This window comes from Podarcis vaucheri (assembly GCF_965113315.1).
Source record: "Podarcis vaucheri genome assembly, chromosome: 9".
Lineage (NCBI taxonomy): Eukaryota > Metazoa > Chordata > Lepidosauria > Squamata > Lacertidae > Podarcis > Podarcis vaucheri.
The window spans coordinates 42544646-42559310 of NC_138767.1; the positions used below are offsets into that span (position 1 = coordinate 42544646).

Sequence of the window (14665 nt, forward strand, 5' to 3'; positions counted from 1 at the left end):
ATCTGTGTCTTCAAGTCAAACCCTGGACATGCTTCAATTAAGTTTTCACAAATTACAAGAAAGATTGTAAGTATAGCATTCAGAAAATAAAAGAAATGGAGAAATGGTCAAAGAAGCAATATAACAAAAAGATAAGACAGATTCGCTTTGAGGAAGATGGAAGTCTATTGAGAAAGATAAGTAAATGGGAACTAAGAATATGGTGGTGTAAGTTTTCTTGTAAGAACTTACGGATTCATGGAATTATGTATGTTTTTCTTTATGCTATCACTTTATCATTTTTGTTAATTTTTTTTGTGTGTTTGTTAAGTAAGAAAACTAAGAAAAAGCATACTAAAAATCACGTTCCACCAATAAAGCTAATGTGTTGGTTTTTTAAAATCCATCCTACCACACCATTTGCAAATAGCCCAATTCACTGCATTCTGGAACCAGATGGCCTGAGCATAACAGAGCATGGGCCAAAGGAACATGATAAAAAGTCAATGTACCAGAAATGAGATTTCTCATTTAATTGTTGGTTACTACTGTCCTAGAGACTAAATGTTTGATTCCTTCTTCCCCGCTTCCTGATAATTACTCTCTAGATGTGGTTGGGTGTTACAAGACAAAACTTTAAAAAAAAACCAAAACATATTGCATAACACTTTTTCCGAGCATTTGAGATTTTGCTTCGCTTTCTCAGAAAGTGTAACTCTGTATGTCAGCTTTCTGATATTACTAAGCCATCAGTCATAAATGGCTTATTTTCCAACTTTGTGCAGGCACAATAAATTCCTCACTTTGCTTGTTGTCAAGGCCTTGTTTTCCCCTCTTGACTAATTTACAGTGTTACAACATACCAACCTAGAAACTAAACACTGAATTCAAATACCTTTCTCATTATACCCTCTTTATCCTTGAATACTTTTAATGCATGCTGTGGCCAGATAAAGTAGGAGACCTAGGATGCTACAAATGACAATGTTCTTTCAGTCATTTTCAGCCACAATTCTGCTTAACTTTACAGAACTCTCCACTCCCCACCAACCTTGCTCTTTAAGGCTTCCCAGGAAGGCCTTTACTCTATTTTCAGTTTACTTTTCCATCAACTAACATCCTTATTTACTCCTGATGATGTCAAGGGGATATGTTTTCAGACACTTTTAATGACTCTTTCAGTTAGTGTTCATTAAGCAAACAAATTGCTTCAGTTTAACTAGTTCACCAGTTTAGCAAATACTTATGCATCCTACTTTTTTCAGGTCAATAATTTCAGGAGAATAAAGTTCCCACAGAAAGAAAATCATTCTGGTACAAAGTAAAGGAAGGGTATTAAAATAGACTTTATGACAGTGATGGCAAACCTGTGGAAGACTGCAGCTGGAAATGGAGCCCAGAACATCTGGAAGGCTCCAGGTGTACCTTCCCTGCTTTATAATCTGGCACATTAATAGAAAGCAAGGCATCCAAATTGCCATAGTATTAAAAGAAGACCGTTCACAAATGGCAACAGCGTTAAAGTAAAAAACAAAGGAAGAACACTGAGAGAAAGCATTTAACGCTAGGTCAATCAACCGCTATTATCAAATATTCAATAGCTTATTGACGCAATTTTTCTACTAACCATTGCAAGTCTGAGAGCTTGAATGCCAGGGCCCTGTGACCCACAGTCCCCTAGTGGATAATAAACACACAGACATGAGTATTAGGTTTATGGGTTCAAATAGGCCATAAATTTATTGGTTACAGATGTGAGTGGTTTGGTTTAGGCATTGGGTGAAGCCAGGCTATATCTGTCTGCAGGGAGTCCATCTAAGGGTAAGTCACCAATAGGGGGAGCCCTATGACTTACATCAAATAGGGGCACTGTGAGAGGTCCCCGTTGAGGTTGTGGCATTGCCCTAGCCCATATTTGGGATCAGACAAAATCCACACACCCGGATCCCTTTAACAGGATACCCTTAATGAGGAGGGGCGGGCGGAGGCTACAACCTCCCCTCCATTCAAACACTTACCCAATGCCTAACCTCACAAAGTTGTGACGATTGTTACAAGGTAAGCGAAAACCAAATGGATGGTGCCAATTTGCCAAGTGGAATTACCGTATTTTTCGCTCTATAACACGCACCCGACCATAACACGCACGTAGTTTTTAGAGGAGGAAAATCCGTAGGCATGCTACCTGTAGGCATTCCCTCCATAATACGCACAGACATTTCCCCTTACTTTTTAGGAGGAAAAAAGTGAGTGTTATGGTGCAAAAAATACGGTAATTCCTACCTGGCCCCAACAATGTGGCAGCTGACATTTGTCCATAGAAAAGTCATGCCATAGCAAAGCATTAAAAAAGAGGGTGGGTGGGTTTAGGAGATACAGTGATGGACAAGAGAGGAGGGGGCCCCAGCCATGCCATGGTTTAAATTCCCCATGGCCAGGCCCCTACTGTCACTAATTATTCAGCGGGGCCACTCCTGGCCGTGGTCCTGCCCAGAGCTGGTAACGCAGCCAGGATAGCACGAGAGGAGCATCAATCTCCCCACCCCCGTCACTGCAGGGGCCCGGGTGCCTGGCTGAACAGCTGAACAGACGTCTAGAACATAACTGTGTATGTGCTATATTTGGTCTTCCAATTCTAAGAAATTTCTTCTAATCAAAGGTGATTCTCATTCCAAAGAGAATCCCATGAACTGAATGGCTACTGTCTACTGAATCATAATCCACATCTCAAAACCAAGGCTTCAGTTTAGGTTCCCCCTCCCCTTTCTTCCTGGAATTCATAATCCTCCCATAATTTATCTCTTTAGAACTGTTAAAGAAAACCTCAAGAAAATGACTAATATGTTTGCCACAATAGTTAAGTTTTAGCACAATGGGAAATGAAATATTACCACAATTTCATAATAATGCAGTTTGTCACTCTTCATCTAAATAAAATGACTAAAAGAAAATTATGTCATGCCTGATTTTACAGGTGAAATATAATCAAGATAGCTGTAAAATAACCCAGACTCTTGAGTTTGGATTTCATATCCATCACTTAAACGTCTAGTAAATGACCCAATTTGTTTACACAACCCTGCAACTTTTTATAGTTTTTCCATAAAGAAGTTATTGCATCCATTCCTTTTATTTTGTTTTAGAGTGTTTGAATGAGGTCCATAACCACAAGCAAGTTGAACAAGCTCTTTCCTGATGGAAGTGGCCTCATATAAATTCACCACCACTGGTGAAATGTTTGGAACAATGCTTGCACATGGTTTTTGGTATTTTGTAGATGAAAACACCATATAGAAACACACACAAAACATTTCCTGTGCTTTTTCATTCAGAGAACTCGTCATATCTACTGGGGGCTGCTTTCTGTTGAAATCCTATGTCTGGAATTCAAGTGCCCATGTTAGGTGGGAAGGGGGATTCAGCTCTCCATTTAATGGCAGTCCCTGTTAAAGCCACCCAAAGGTCAGAGAACCCTCCAGAGCAGCATTTCATTAGACTTGTTAGGCTGCCAGGAAGGGAAAATCAGTACACTCCTTCCCGGCTCATATCCCAGACTTCACTGGATTGAAGCCATTGAGAATGCAATCCATACTAATTTAGGAAACAATACACTCACATTATAAACTTCTCTCTTTTGACTTCAATGAAATTACATCAGTGTAAGAGATCACCCAAGAGCTGTCTCGTTAGGTGTGCCAAGAAACTGGTAGAATGCATTGTTTCTTAGGAGAGAGTTAAGAAAAGCAATTTCTATGAATGATTTGACTCTAAACATGATCTTACTGAATATGGGTGTAGCAAAACTATTTTAGTACATCCGAATAATTGTACCTAACCAAAGTACACACTTAGAACTATTGATGACCAAGAAACAAAAGATGCATTTCAAATGTGGTCACGCCATCCCTTCTTGCATTTGTCACACTTTAATCCCAAGAAACTATGTGGTCCTCAATGTCCTCTGTCCATAAACAGAGCTGCCAGGGAGATTTAACCACAAAGGATCATTGGGGGAAGTCTTGTACAAATGTATCTAGACACTACACATTGCACATTCATGAACGTGCTTTGCAATAAGAGGGATTATTGGGCTAATGTTAAATATGGCTGTAGTGCAACATATAGTCTGGCTCTTCATTGTCCACAAATGATGATACTGAAAGCATTTGCAATGATAAAAGATTAGCATTTTTATTGCTCTTGTTTATTAATGGTGTCTCAATGTGATGTTTATGATCAGTCTTCAACAAAACATCCCCTGGAATAATCATGACTTTGATTTTACCTGTTCTGGGAAGTAAACACAATGGGAAATGAAGTTTTACTTTTGCTTGTGAAATGTCAACACTAATTCCAAAGGCGTGGAGAAAGATGAAGCAGAGCCAGTTGCTTTGCTGGTAAATGCTTTCTCAGAATCTATACCTCCAGGTACAGGGTGGTATATAAATTCAATAAATAATAATATCTACACTTAGTATCTGGAGCAAGCAAATAACCCCAATTAAAAGCAAAGCTTGGGGAATGAAAGATGGAGCCTGATGCTCTGCAACCATTATGATATACAGTGGTGCCCCGCAAGACGAATGCCTCGCAAGACGGAAAACTCGCTAGACGAAAGAGTTTTCCGTTTTGGAGGTGCTTCGCAAAACGAATCTCCTATGGGCTTGTTTTGCAAGATGAAAATGTCTTGCGAGTTCCTGCGGTTTTTTTCCCCTCCCCCCCTTTTTCTAAGCCGATCCGATCAGCTGATCCGATAAGCCGCTAAAAGCCGCTAATAGCGCTAATCCGTCAATGGGCTTGCTTCGCAAGACGAAAAAAATGCTAGACGAAGAGAATCACAGAACGGATTCTTTTTGTCTTGCGAGGCACCACTGTAATCAGATTATAAGACTAGGATTCACTCTACCCTTACCCAGAGTCCCCCCCCCTCTCTCTCTCCACTCTAAAAATGGCACCCTATTTCTCTCTAGAAAATGGAGTAATAACCCCAAGGTATCAATTTACTTCTTCCTTGTGAGAAATGTATTTGTGGTGTGGCTACTGAAGTATTTCTGAATAATATCATACCCTTCATTAACTGTAGAATTACAACTTCCACCACCACCAGAAATATGTCAGGGATATGAGCTGTAGTCTAACAACATCTGGAGTGTGCCAAACTAGTTACTGGTCCTAGAGGCTCCCTGCCCCTTTTCTTGTAAGACCAGTGACTCACTATAGTAATAATACTGACCGAACTTCCAAATTAATAAAGAATTTAACATTTGCCTTGCATAACAATATACTGCATTGCTAAGCATTTTCTGTAGATTTAGCCAAGTAAAAACACGTCCTCCTGTAAAATATTTTATAGATGGTGCAACAAAATGTATTGAGCTGGTCAAAAAAGCAAGAATGAAGAGAACTATAGGGCTGCATACAAACTGTACCTTTGAAGCACATTCAAAGCAGATTTTCCTTCCTAAGCACTGTGGTTTGTTAGGGGTCACACTCTAAAAGTGTGGTGTGTATGCAGCCTAAGTTTTGCACTATTTATTCTTCTTTTGACACCACATATTCCAATCTCTTTATGAACATAGAATGAAGAACATGCCACCCACTATGAATCACTGACGTTGTTGGCAAGATGTGGATTTACAGTGCTTATAGTGCTCTTAGTTAGCATTCAACTTTCAACAACTACATTCCTTACATTTTTATTCCATTACGTTTCTTTGAATGGATATGATAAACAAAGAATGCATTGCTCTTTCCCTGCTTTGAAGTTTTTGATGATATACTAGAGTCAGTGACCATTCACCAAATAACCTCAATGTAGGTATAAAAGTTATCATTAAACAGAGAGATAAACTTTCATTCTTACTCTTCAAGTTCACTCGCTCTTTTCAACATTTCTACTCTATCCAGAAGGAACAGCCAGCGAGTCATTGCTGATATAGATACTTTAATGTATTAATTAGGGATCAGCTGAAATGGCCTCCGCTCTCAACTTTATCAGCCAACTTGTGAGTTACAAAAAAAGTAATACGCTTTTTGAAATCTTTTTTTTTTGGGGGGGGAAGAGGAGAGCACTGAAAACAGAGCTAAAGTGTTTGCTACACTTAGGCTGTGTATACACCATACATTAAAAACACATTGAAAACACGTTTCCCTACACCCACTACCCAAGAATCTGGGGAACTGTAGCTTAAAGGTGCTGGAAATTGTAGTTCTCAGAGAGGTAAAATACAATTTCAGGAGTTTTGGGGGTGGTGAATGCTTTCCACGTGCTATAAATGTATGTTGTGTGGCCTTGTTGTCATGCCAATAGTTCTCCCTCTTGCTGGTTGACACCATTTTCTCTTGATGAGTCAGGAAGATGCAACAGAACAAAGTAACGACTTTGGGCTACAAATGATGGTGTTTGCAATCATTATCAGTGCTGCAACAATGTTTCCTGCTTTCACTGGCATTTGAGAAAAAAATGTAGGGGAAAAAACAGCATAGTACACAATGTTAGAATCACGCCAGGATCACAAACAGGCAACAAAAGGAAGTGAAAATGTGAGCAATGAGGATTTTCAAGAAAAAGAAAAACTTTTGCCCAATAACTTTTGGTTCAGTTCTAGGTAACAAAGTGTTCCACTGAACACTTTCCATGTACGGATTATTAACAATTGTTAATTTAGTTTTAAATTTCTTCTAGAAAAGAAAAAGGAATGCATAAAAATTTGACTGGATGATACAAAATACCTGTGTACTTCCCTACTGGGCAGAAATTGTTAGGTATTTTTTTCATAACTCAGTGAAAAGAAAATGGCTACGTTCACACATACTGTTGAATCATGGTTTAGCAATACATGGGCAAGCAAGAATGAACCCAAGCAAAGAAGGACCTTGACAGTAGTTAGTTTCATTTTTACAAATCCACGGTTGCTATTTCAAACCAGGGACCCCAGTTTAAAAAATACTCTTGCAAGTTTCATAACAAGCCAGCTTCAAAGCATGGGTTATGAAGTAGGCTTGTTGAACTAACCAGTTTCTTGTAAACCAGGATTGCTGGTTTACATTAACCATAACCCAGGAACCTGTAAAAGTGAAACCAATCTCTTTTGAAGTCCTCCTCCTAGTCATGTGGGTGGAAACAGAAGGCAGAATGTGCAAGCATAATGCTTCATTCTGACTTGTCCACACAACACTAAACCATGGTTTAGCATTATGTGTATGTGTGGCCTCTAGGCTATAGTCATGATTTTTGTGCCCAATACGAGGACAAAGATAAGAAGTGGCAGTGAAAATATCAAATAAACTGCTTTAATTAATTCAGTCTTTCTTCTTAACACATTTATCTGTTCATTCATTCCAAGGTACCCACATGTAAGCCTTATTGGTTTCTATGGAAGATAGTTGGAAGTGTTAATATTCTGTTTAGCGAACTTCTATTGGAATCAATGGAACTTACAACTGCTCAATTTAGCTTGAATTATAGCGTCACACTTGAACCTCTCATGATGGATATGATTTAAACAGTAGCAGCAGAAACAGCACAATGGTTATAAACCTGATGACCTGCTCAGGCAGACTTCTCTTTTAAGATATTTAAGGAATAACTTACTTCAGATATTTTAAATTTGTATTTCAAAATCATGAAATCCCCTATTAATATTGTGATACTTTAAGCAGAAACTGAATGATCAAAATGTTTGAGCTGAAAGCAATAAAAGTTCTGACATGTAAAATTTCACATAAATGTTTTCTTCTTGTTTGTGGCATCATTTGTTGCAAAAGATAAAGTTCCCACAATAAAGCTATACTGTATTCGTTTTATAAGGAAACCCAGCTTTACTGACCTCAAAACACCTATCAGTTTGAATTCCTGGGAGGCAATGGAAAATGCATGCTTCTCATAACACAGCTAATTATATGGAGGGAGAAGGGGAAGAACACCAGACTTGGAAGTTGCTATGAAAAATATTTTTCTTTATGTGTAATGCAAGGCTTTGAAAGTAATATTACAGTAATGATTTAGATACTTGAAGCAAGGACCTTATTCCTCAAAGGCACTCAAGTGCCCTTATTTAATATTCAGGTAGAAAGTTTAGAACAAAAAAAGAATTTGAAAATCTGGAGCAACATTTACTGCAGCCATTTCACTGGTTAAAAGTCAGAGGGAATTGTAGCAGTTGACATGATGTAATGGCTAGTCTAAAGAACCATATAAAATATTGTTATGTAATAGACCAGGGGTCCCCAAACTAAGGCTCGTGGGCTGGATAAGGCCCGAGGGACTCGTTTATCCGGCCCGCGGCTACCCCCACTGCCCACTACTGCCGCCCGCTCTTACTGGCACTACGCTGCACGGCTGCCCACTTCCAGGTCGAAGGAGCACTGGAAATAGCTTGTGTGCATGCGCGTTATTTCTGGTGCACATCCGAGTCGGAGGAGGCCCATGCACATGCGCACAAGCTATTTCCGGTGCTCCTCCAACCCAGAAGTGTGCTGGAAATAGTGTGTGTGCATGCGTATGGGCACGTGCTCCCCCGCCCTCCGGCCTGCCACGTGATCGGTGCTGGAGACACCGGCCCGAGGCGCAGTAAGTTTGCTGACCCCTGTAATAGACAGTGGCCACAATTTAGGAGGCAGTGGTAGAACATATGCATTGCATTCAGAAGCCCCCGGGGCAATTTCTGGCATCTCCAGTTAAAAGTATCTGATAGCAGGTGATGTGAAAGACTTGAAACCCTAAACCATAAAATTCAATGCCAGTCCACATACTAGGCTGGATAGGCAAATATCTGACCAGATATAATGCAACATCCTATGTTCCCTTAGAGAACAAATGTATAGAATTAGGATCAGACTGTGACACTGCAATCCTATGTGCACTTCCTTGGAAATGAATCTCATTGAACTCAGTAGAACATGCTTTGAAGTAAAACATGCTATCAAGCTAGCAGACAACCCCCCCCAAAAAAAAACACCACCCTTGATAGTACTGTTATTAAGACGGTATATGTAATAATGCCATGAGAACAGCTACATTACAATGGCAACTTCAAGTAGTTTTACTTGCTTCAGGTAGCTTAATCTAACAGGCACAAAGCGTTTTAAGGTGCAAAAATCACTCTAATTATGGTAAGTTAAAATAGTCCAACCAGAATTAACGGGTTAATAAATAATAAATAATGTGATAAGAACGTTAAGTGGAGGTTTAGGCTAATTTTTACATTACAATCCATGCTGCACTACCAAAGTAGAGACTATAAATCAACGTAGCCTGCAGTTCAGATATATAAACAGACTTAAGACAGTATAATTACAAAAAGGGGTGTTTTGTGGTTCATTTATTTACTTAAGGTTCACTTAAGACCCAGTGATGCCACTAGTATATCTCATTCCATGCCAGGTGGAACTTGGGTACTGAAGTAAAAAAAAATGCAACTATCAAAACTCTATGAAGTGTAGTATAGAAAGTGCTACTATTCTAGTAATTTCTCTTTGCTTACAAGTTTACATATGAACCAACCCAGACCCTTCAATCGTCATCTGAGGCCTTTCTTCGTGTGCCTCGTCCAAGAGCAGCAACATGAGATTGGGCCTTTTCTGTGGCAGCTCCATGCTTGTAGAATGCTCTCCCCAGAGAAGCTCGCCTGTCACCTTTGTTACATATCTTTATGGAGGTGCCAGGCAAAAACAGTCCTCTTCTTCTAAGCCTTTGGTTAATTAAACAATACCCCTCTTTTAAAGGGGTATTTGTCTGTTACTATGTTGTGCATTTTTGTCTTTTAATATTGTAAACCACCCTGTGATCCCCAAATAAATGTCCTGTGTGAGTTTCTGGAGGCGGTTGGAGGATGGATGGCAGCTAATGGATTGAGGTTGAATCCTGACAAGACAGAAATACTGGTTTTTTGGGGGGATAGGGGGCAGGTGGGTGTCAGGGACTCCCTGGTCCCGAATGGGGAAACTGCTCCTGAAGGAGCAGGTGTGCAGCCTGGGAGTCATTTTGTACTCACAGCTGTACTCTATAGAGGCACAGGTCAATTCTGTGTCCAGGGCACCTATTTACCAACTCCAACTGATATGCTGGCTGAGACCATACCTGCCTGCAGTCTGTTTCACCAGAGTGGTGTATTTTCTGGTTATCTCCTGCTTGGACTCCTGCAATGCACTCTGCATGGGGCTACCTTTGAAGCTGATTTGGAAACTACAACTAATCCAGTATGCGGCAGCTAGACTGGTGACTGGGAGCAGCCACTGGGATCATATAACACTGGTCCTAAAAGATCTCCACTGGCTCCCAGTATGTTTCCAAGCACAATTCAAAGTGTTGGCTAGTTGGGCTGGCAAATACCAAGATCATATAACACTGGTCCTGAAATACCTACATTGGCTCGCAGTACGTTTCCGAGCACAATTCAAAGTGTTGGTGCTGACCTTTAAAGCACTAAACGGCCCTGACCCAGGATACCTGAAGGAGCATTTCCACATCCATCACTCATCCCAGACTCTGAAGTCCTGGTCTGAGGGTCTTCTGGCAGTTTCATCACTGCGAGAAGTGAAGTTACAGGGTACCAGGCAGATGGTCTTCTCAGTAGTGGCACCCTCCCTGTGGAATGCCTTCCCATCAGATGTCAAGGTGATAAAGAACTACACAACTTTTGGAAGACATCTGAAGACAGCCTGGAATGGGAAGTTTTTAATGTTTGACATTTTACTATGTTCTTATATGTGCTGTAAGCAGCCCAGAGTGGCTGGGGAAACCCAGCCAGATGGGTGGGGTATAAATTATAAAAGTGTTGTTGTTGTTGTTAAACTCAGGCATATTGTCATACAAATATATCTTTAAGGGACCTTAATGAAATCGCCTCCTTCAGCAGAAAAGACAAGATGTGGAGGTATTCATCGCCAAACTCCTAGGGGAAATACAGTTTACACATTTAACCAACAAATAGGGGGCCCTGTTTTATCTCAACTAAGGATGAAAGGGTACTTTTGATCTCTTCAGCCCACATCCCATGTGATTACAGAGGCAGTGCAATCCACAAGCAACATCAGCCACCATGTTCATTCTCTCACAAAGCTAAACCTGTTCAAGAGGAAATGTTCCCATTGAAATGGTTAGCAGAATCACGGTATAATATAGGTTTTCTGTTCATTGGTTATCACAGAATCCTGTGGAACCCTGAAACCTCCACCCCACTGAGGAACTGGAGGGCAATGAAGATGAAGAAATCTCTACTGTTATGAAAGGTAGATGCTTTCCTTAGCTTCAAATACAAAGGTTGGTGTGATCAGTTTTCTGTGGATGTTGAGTTGGGCTTCTGACTCTTTTGATCATATTCCCATGCCCTCTGCAGTCACTCTGATCCCTGGGCTGTTCTTTGATCAGTAGCTCTAGCACTATGCAGGTGCCATATGTCATCATATTAGAAACCAACAGCAATACGGATCCCTCTTGCTGAATTTAATAGTGCAAGGCACATTCTACAAATTCATATAACAGTGGGGGACTATTTGGTTCTCTGTTAACTTTGTAACAAAAAATCCCTCACGCAATATATATGGAGGAAGACCAATTTTTAAGGAACACAAGGGATTTTCACTGGTCTGCACTGACATCTTCAAAGCTGATATGTCATTCAATACTACATTCACTTTTTCCTACTGCAAGTTTAAGATCTCTCTCTTCCCCCCATCCCCCGCCACCTTCTTACTGATGCCTGTTTGGCTAGTTTGCATCCTGATGAAATCACATCTTTCTAGCTAGCAAGGAAACTACTAAAACATTTTTCCCTTACATTAGCACACACCACTGGAAAACAGGGTGTTTAACAGCCTAAATTTAGGCAGCCTACATTCGTGGTGCGGTTTCATATGGCGTATAACATTTCTGTTTGCAAAGTATTCCTTTAAATGGCTTTGTAATAGAAGATCAAGGGGGGAAGGCCTTCAAAAATCTGAATAATGTAAATCATATGGAGTTCGGAGGCTAAGCAAATTACACACACTGAAGCTGCCCTCTCTATGAAAGGAGCCTTTCTCCAGGTCTGCTCAACCCCAGCCCAAAGGAACTTGCATTTGAGAGTTTTCTAAACATTTCAGGTACACTTGAAGGCTTAAAAAAGTTACTCTCATTTCCTATGCAGCAGATTAGCTTGTTTCCAGCACGTGCAAAGGAAGAGGTCATTCTCCAGGAACCCACACTATACAGAGGCATATTGGGGGGGGGGTACAAAAAAGGTAATTAGAACAGGCACACCAACCAATTCACAGAAAGCACTTTCAAGGAGGGAGGGAGGGAGGAAGAGTTAATAAGTTCCCTATCTTCTAGAGCGCTTAATTGGTGCCCTTTTTACCTATCCTGCTCTAGTTAACGAGGTTGACAAGTTTCCTGGAGTGACAAACACGCCGTGAAGTCCGACCTGCCAAGTCTCATTCATTTTGGCTTCAGTCTTTCCAGGCTCACTCTGGCATAGGGCGATGTTTTCCCTCCCAGTGTGCGAGTTTCAAAAGAGATCTTTACAGCCTCGCTGGAAACAGTAGGGAGGGCTTCTTGTTTCCAGCGTGAAAACACAGGCGCCCTTTAAAAAGTTGTCACCCAGCCGCTCCACGACAGCCCAACCCCTGAGGCTCTTTTTTTTTCCTTTTTTTGCAGAAGCAGCAAGAAGAAGGGAATGCAAAAACACCAAAAAAAACACCCTTCCCTGCCCCGGCGACTCCTCCTTCTCCCCCAGCGCGTGTTGCTCGCTGCAACTACACTTTTATTATGCCTTGTCTCTAGACACAACAAAAACACGCACGCAAAAGAGAGAGAGAGATCTCGGGTGATGTGGGGGTTTCCTTACCGTTTTGCTCCTTGGCGCTGGAGAACTGGAACTTGCTGCTGAGGTTCGACTCGCCTTGGGTTCCCTGTCTTGGGCTGACCAGGGCAGATGTCAGCAAGAAGAACCCGAAGAGGAGCATTTGGCAGGCTGGGGGGGTTGAAGCTCTTCGCAGGCACACAACGCAAGCCAGGCACTTGCCGAGAGATCAGGTCCTTTTCACCACCTCCACCAGCCCGCGAAGCCTGCAGCGCTGGCGAGAAAGGAGCAGCAGCAGCAGCAGCAGTGAGCCTGCTCGAGCAGCCGAGAAGCGCGGGGTAGTTTCCACATAATCCCATCCAAAACTTTTGTCTCCCTCGGCAGCCTTTTCCCCTCCGCGTCTCCAGGGTTCAACCCCCACCCTTCTTCTTCTTCTCCTTCTCCTTCTTTTCCTCCTTCTTCTAAGGTTCACAAATCAGCTTCCCTAAAGAGGACGCAACAATCCTGGAAAATAGTTGCTGGGGGAAGCAGAAGCAGAAGAAAAGGGGGCGCCAGAAGGCACTGCTGGGTCGGAGGAGCACCTGTCAGCTTCGGGAACAAGAAACTACCCAACAAACCGAGGGAAAGGGGTGGGGAAAAGAGCTCCCTTTGGGAGGAAAGGAAGCGGGGAGGGGGACACCACACACGCACGCACACACACACACACACCACCTTCTCGGCTTCTCTTTCTCTCTCCCCGCGACTAAGCAGCCACGACGCTGCCAGGCGAGCCAGCTTCTTTCAGCCCCTGGCTGGGAGTCCCGGGTTTTTTTCTCTCCTCGCCTTCACGTGTTTCTGCCATTCCCCCTCATCGCTCCGGAGGAGAAGGAGGGAGGGGGCGGAGGCTCGGAATGGGTGGGAAAGGAAAATAAAAGTGAGCAGCAAGCCACGACCCAGGCAGGCCGGCAGGGAAGGGGGGAGGGAGGAGAGAAGGAGGATAAGCAAGGAAGCGAGTGAGCCTTTCCCAAGGAGCAGCACCTGGTTTCAGTTTTGCGCCCCAGAAGTTTTGCTTGGAAGGAGTTGAAAAAAACGCGAGAGTCCCCTGAAAAGCAACCTTTTTCTTTCTTTCTTTTAACCTCAGAGCTACTTTCTGTCACACACACGCGCGCACACACGAGCGCGCGCGCGGCGTCTTGGTCTGCTCCACCCCGAATTCTTGCGCGCCCTCCCTTCTCGCGCCAACTCTCCTCCTCGCAGAGCCTTCTATGGTCTTATCACAGGCCAGTTCTGGAGTCTCCTTCGAACTACCCAAAGATCCTCCTTTCTTCCCCTCCACTCGCAGCTGGCGGCCCCAACCTGCCCCGCTGTCGCCTCCTCCTCTTCCTCCTCCTCCTCCAGGTCTGGCGGGAAAAGGTGGTTGTGGTGAGAAGGAATCCTCCCCCCGCCTCCCGCCGCCACTGCAGGAAGGGCCGCCGCCGCCGCCGCCGCAACAGCAGCAGCAGCAGGAGCGCGCAGGAAGCCCAGGCAGGAGCGGCCAGTCAGTCAGGCGTGCCCGGCTGCGGCGCAGGGTGACGTTCGCTCTTGTTCAGCAGGCGGCGGCGGCGGCACCAGCAACCGAAAAGTCGTGCAAAGTTCAAGCGAGCTGCTGCTGGACTCCCGTGCGCGCTCCCTCTTTCTCGACGGCTGCCAACTGGCCGCGTAAGAACAGGTGCTGTAAAGGAGGAAAGAGCAGCGGATGATAAGGCGCGTTGTTGGGCCAAGGGTTCCACCGCTGACTGCTGCTGCTGCTGCGGTTTCTGAAGCTGCACAGGAGCGCTGTGTCTCTGGGCGTACGCAGAGTGCATTTTCTCCCGCAGCGATCCCACCCTCCCCGCATGGGAGGTTAGGAGCTTCCATGTACCCTCGCATCTTCCTTTTTAGAAATC

At 43.1% G+C, this 14665-nt stretch overlaps 1 protein-coding gene across 1 annotated transcript in view; it reads right to left on the bottom strand.

Annotated features, from left to right (window-relative positions):
- PDGFC (platelet derived growth factor C) overlaps positions 1–14185 on the bottom strand; it is a 105286-nt gene extending 91101 nt beyond the window's left edge. The window contains exon 1 of the mRNA XM_082237279.1: positions 12807–14185. Within this exon, the coding sequence (XP_082093405.1) occupies positions 12807–12924 (118 nt within the window). The 5' untranslated portion in view covers positions 12925–14185. The remainder of the gene's footprint in view (positions 1–12806) is intronic.
- Between the last annotated feature and the right edge of the window lie 480 nt (positions 14186–14665).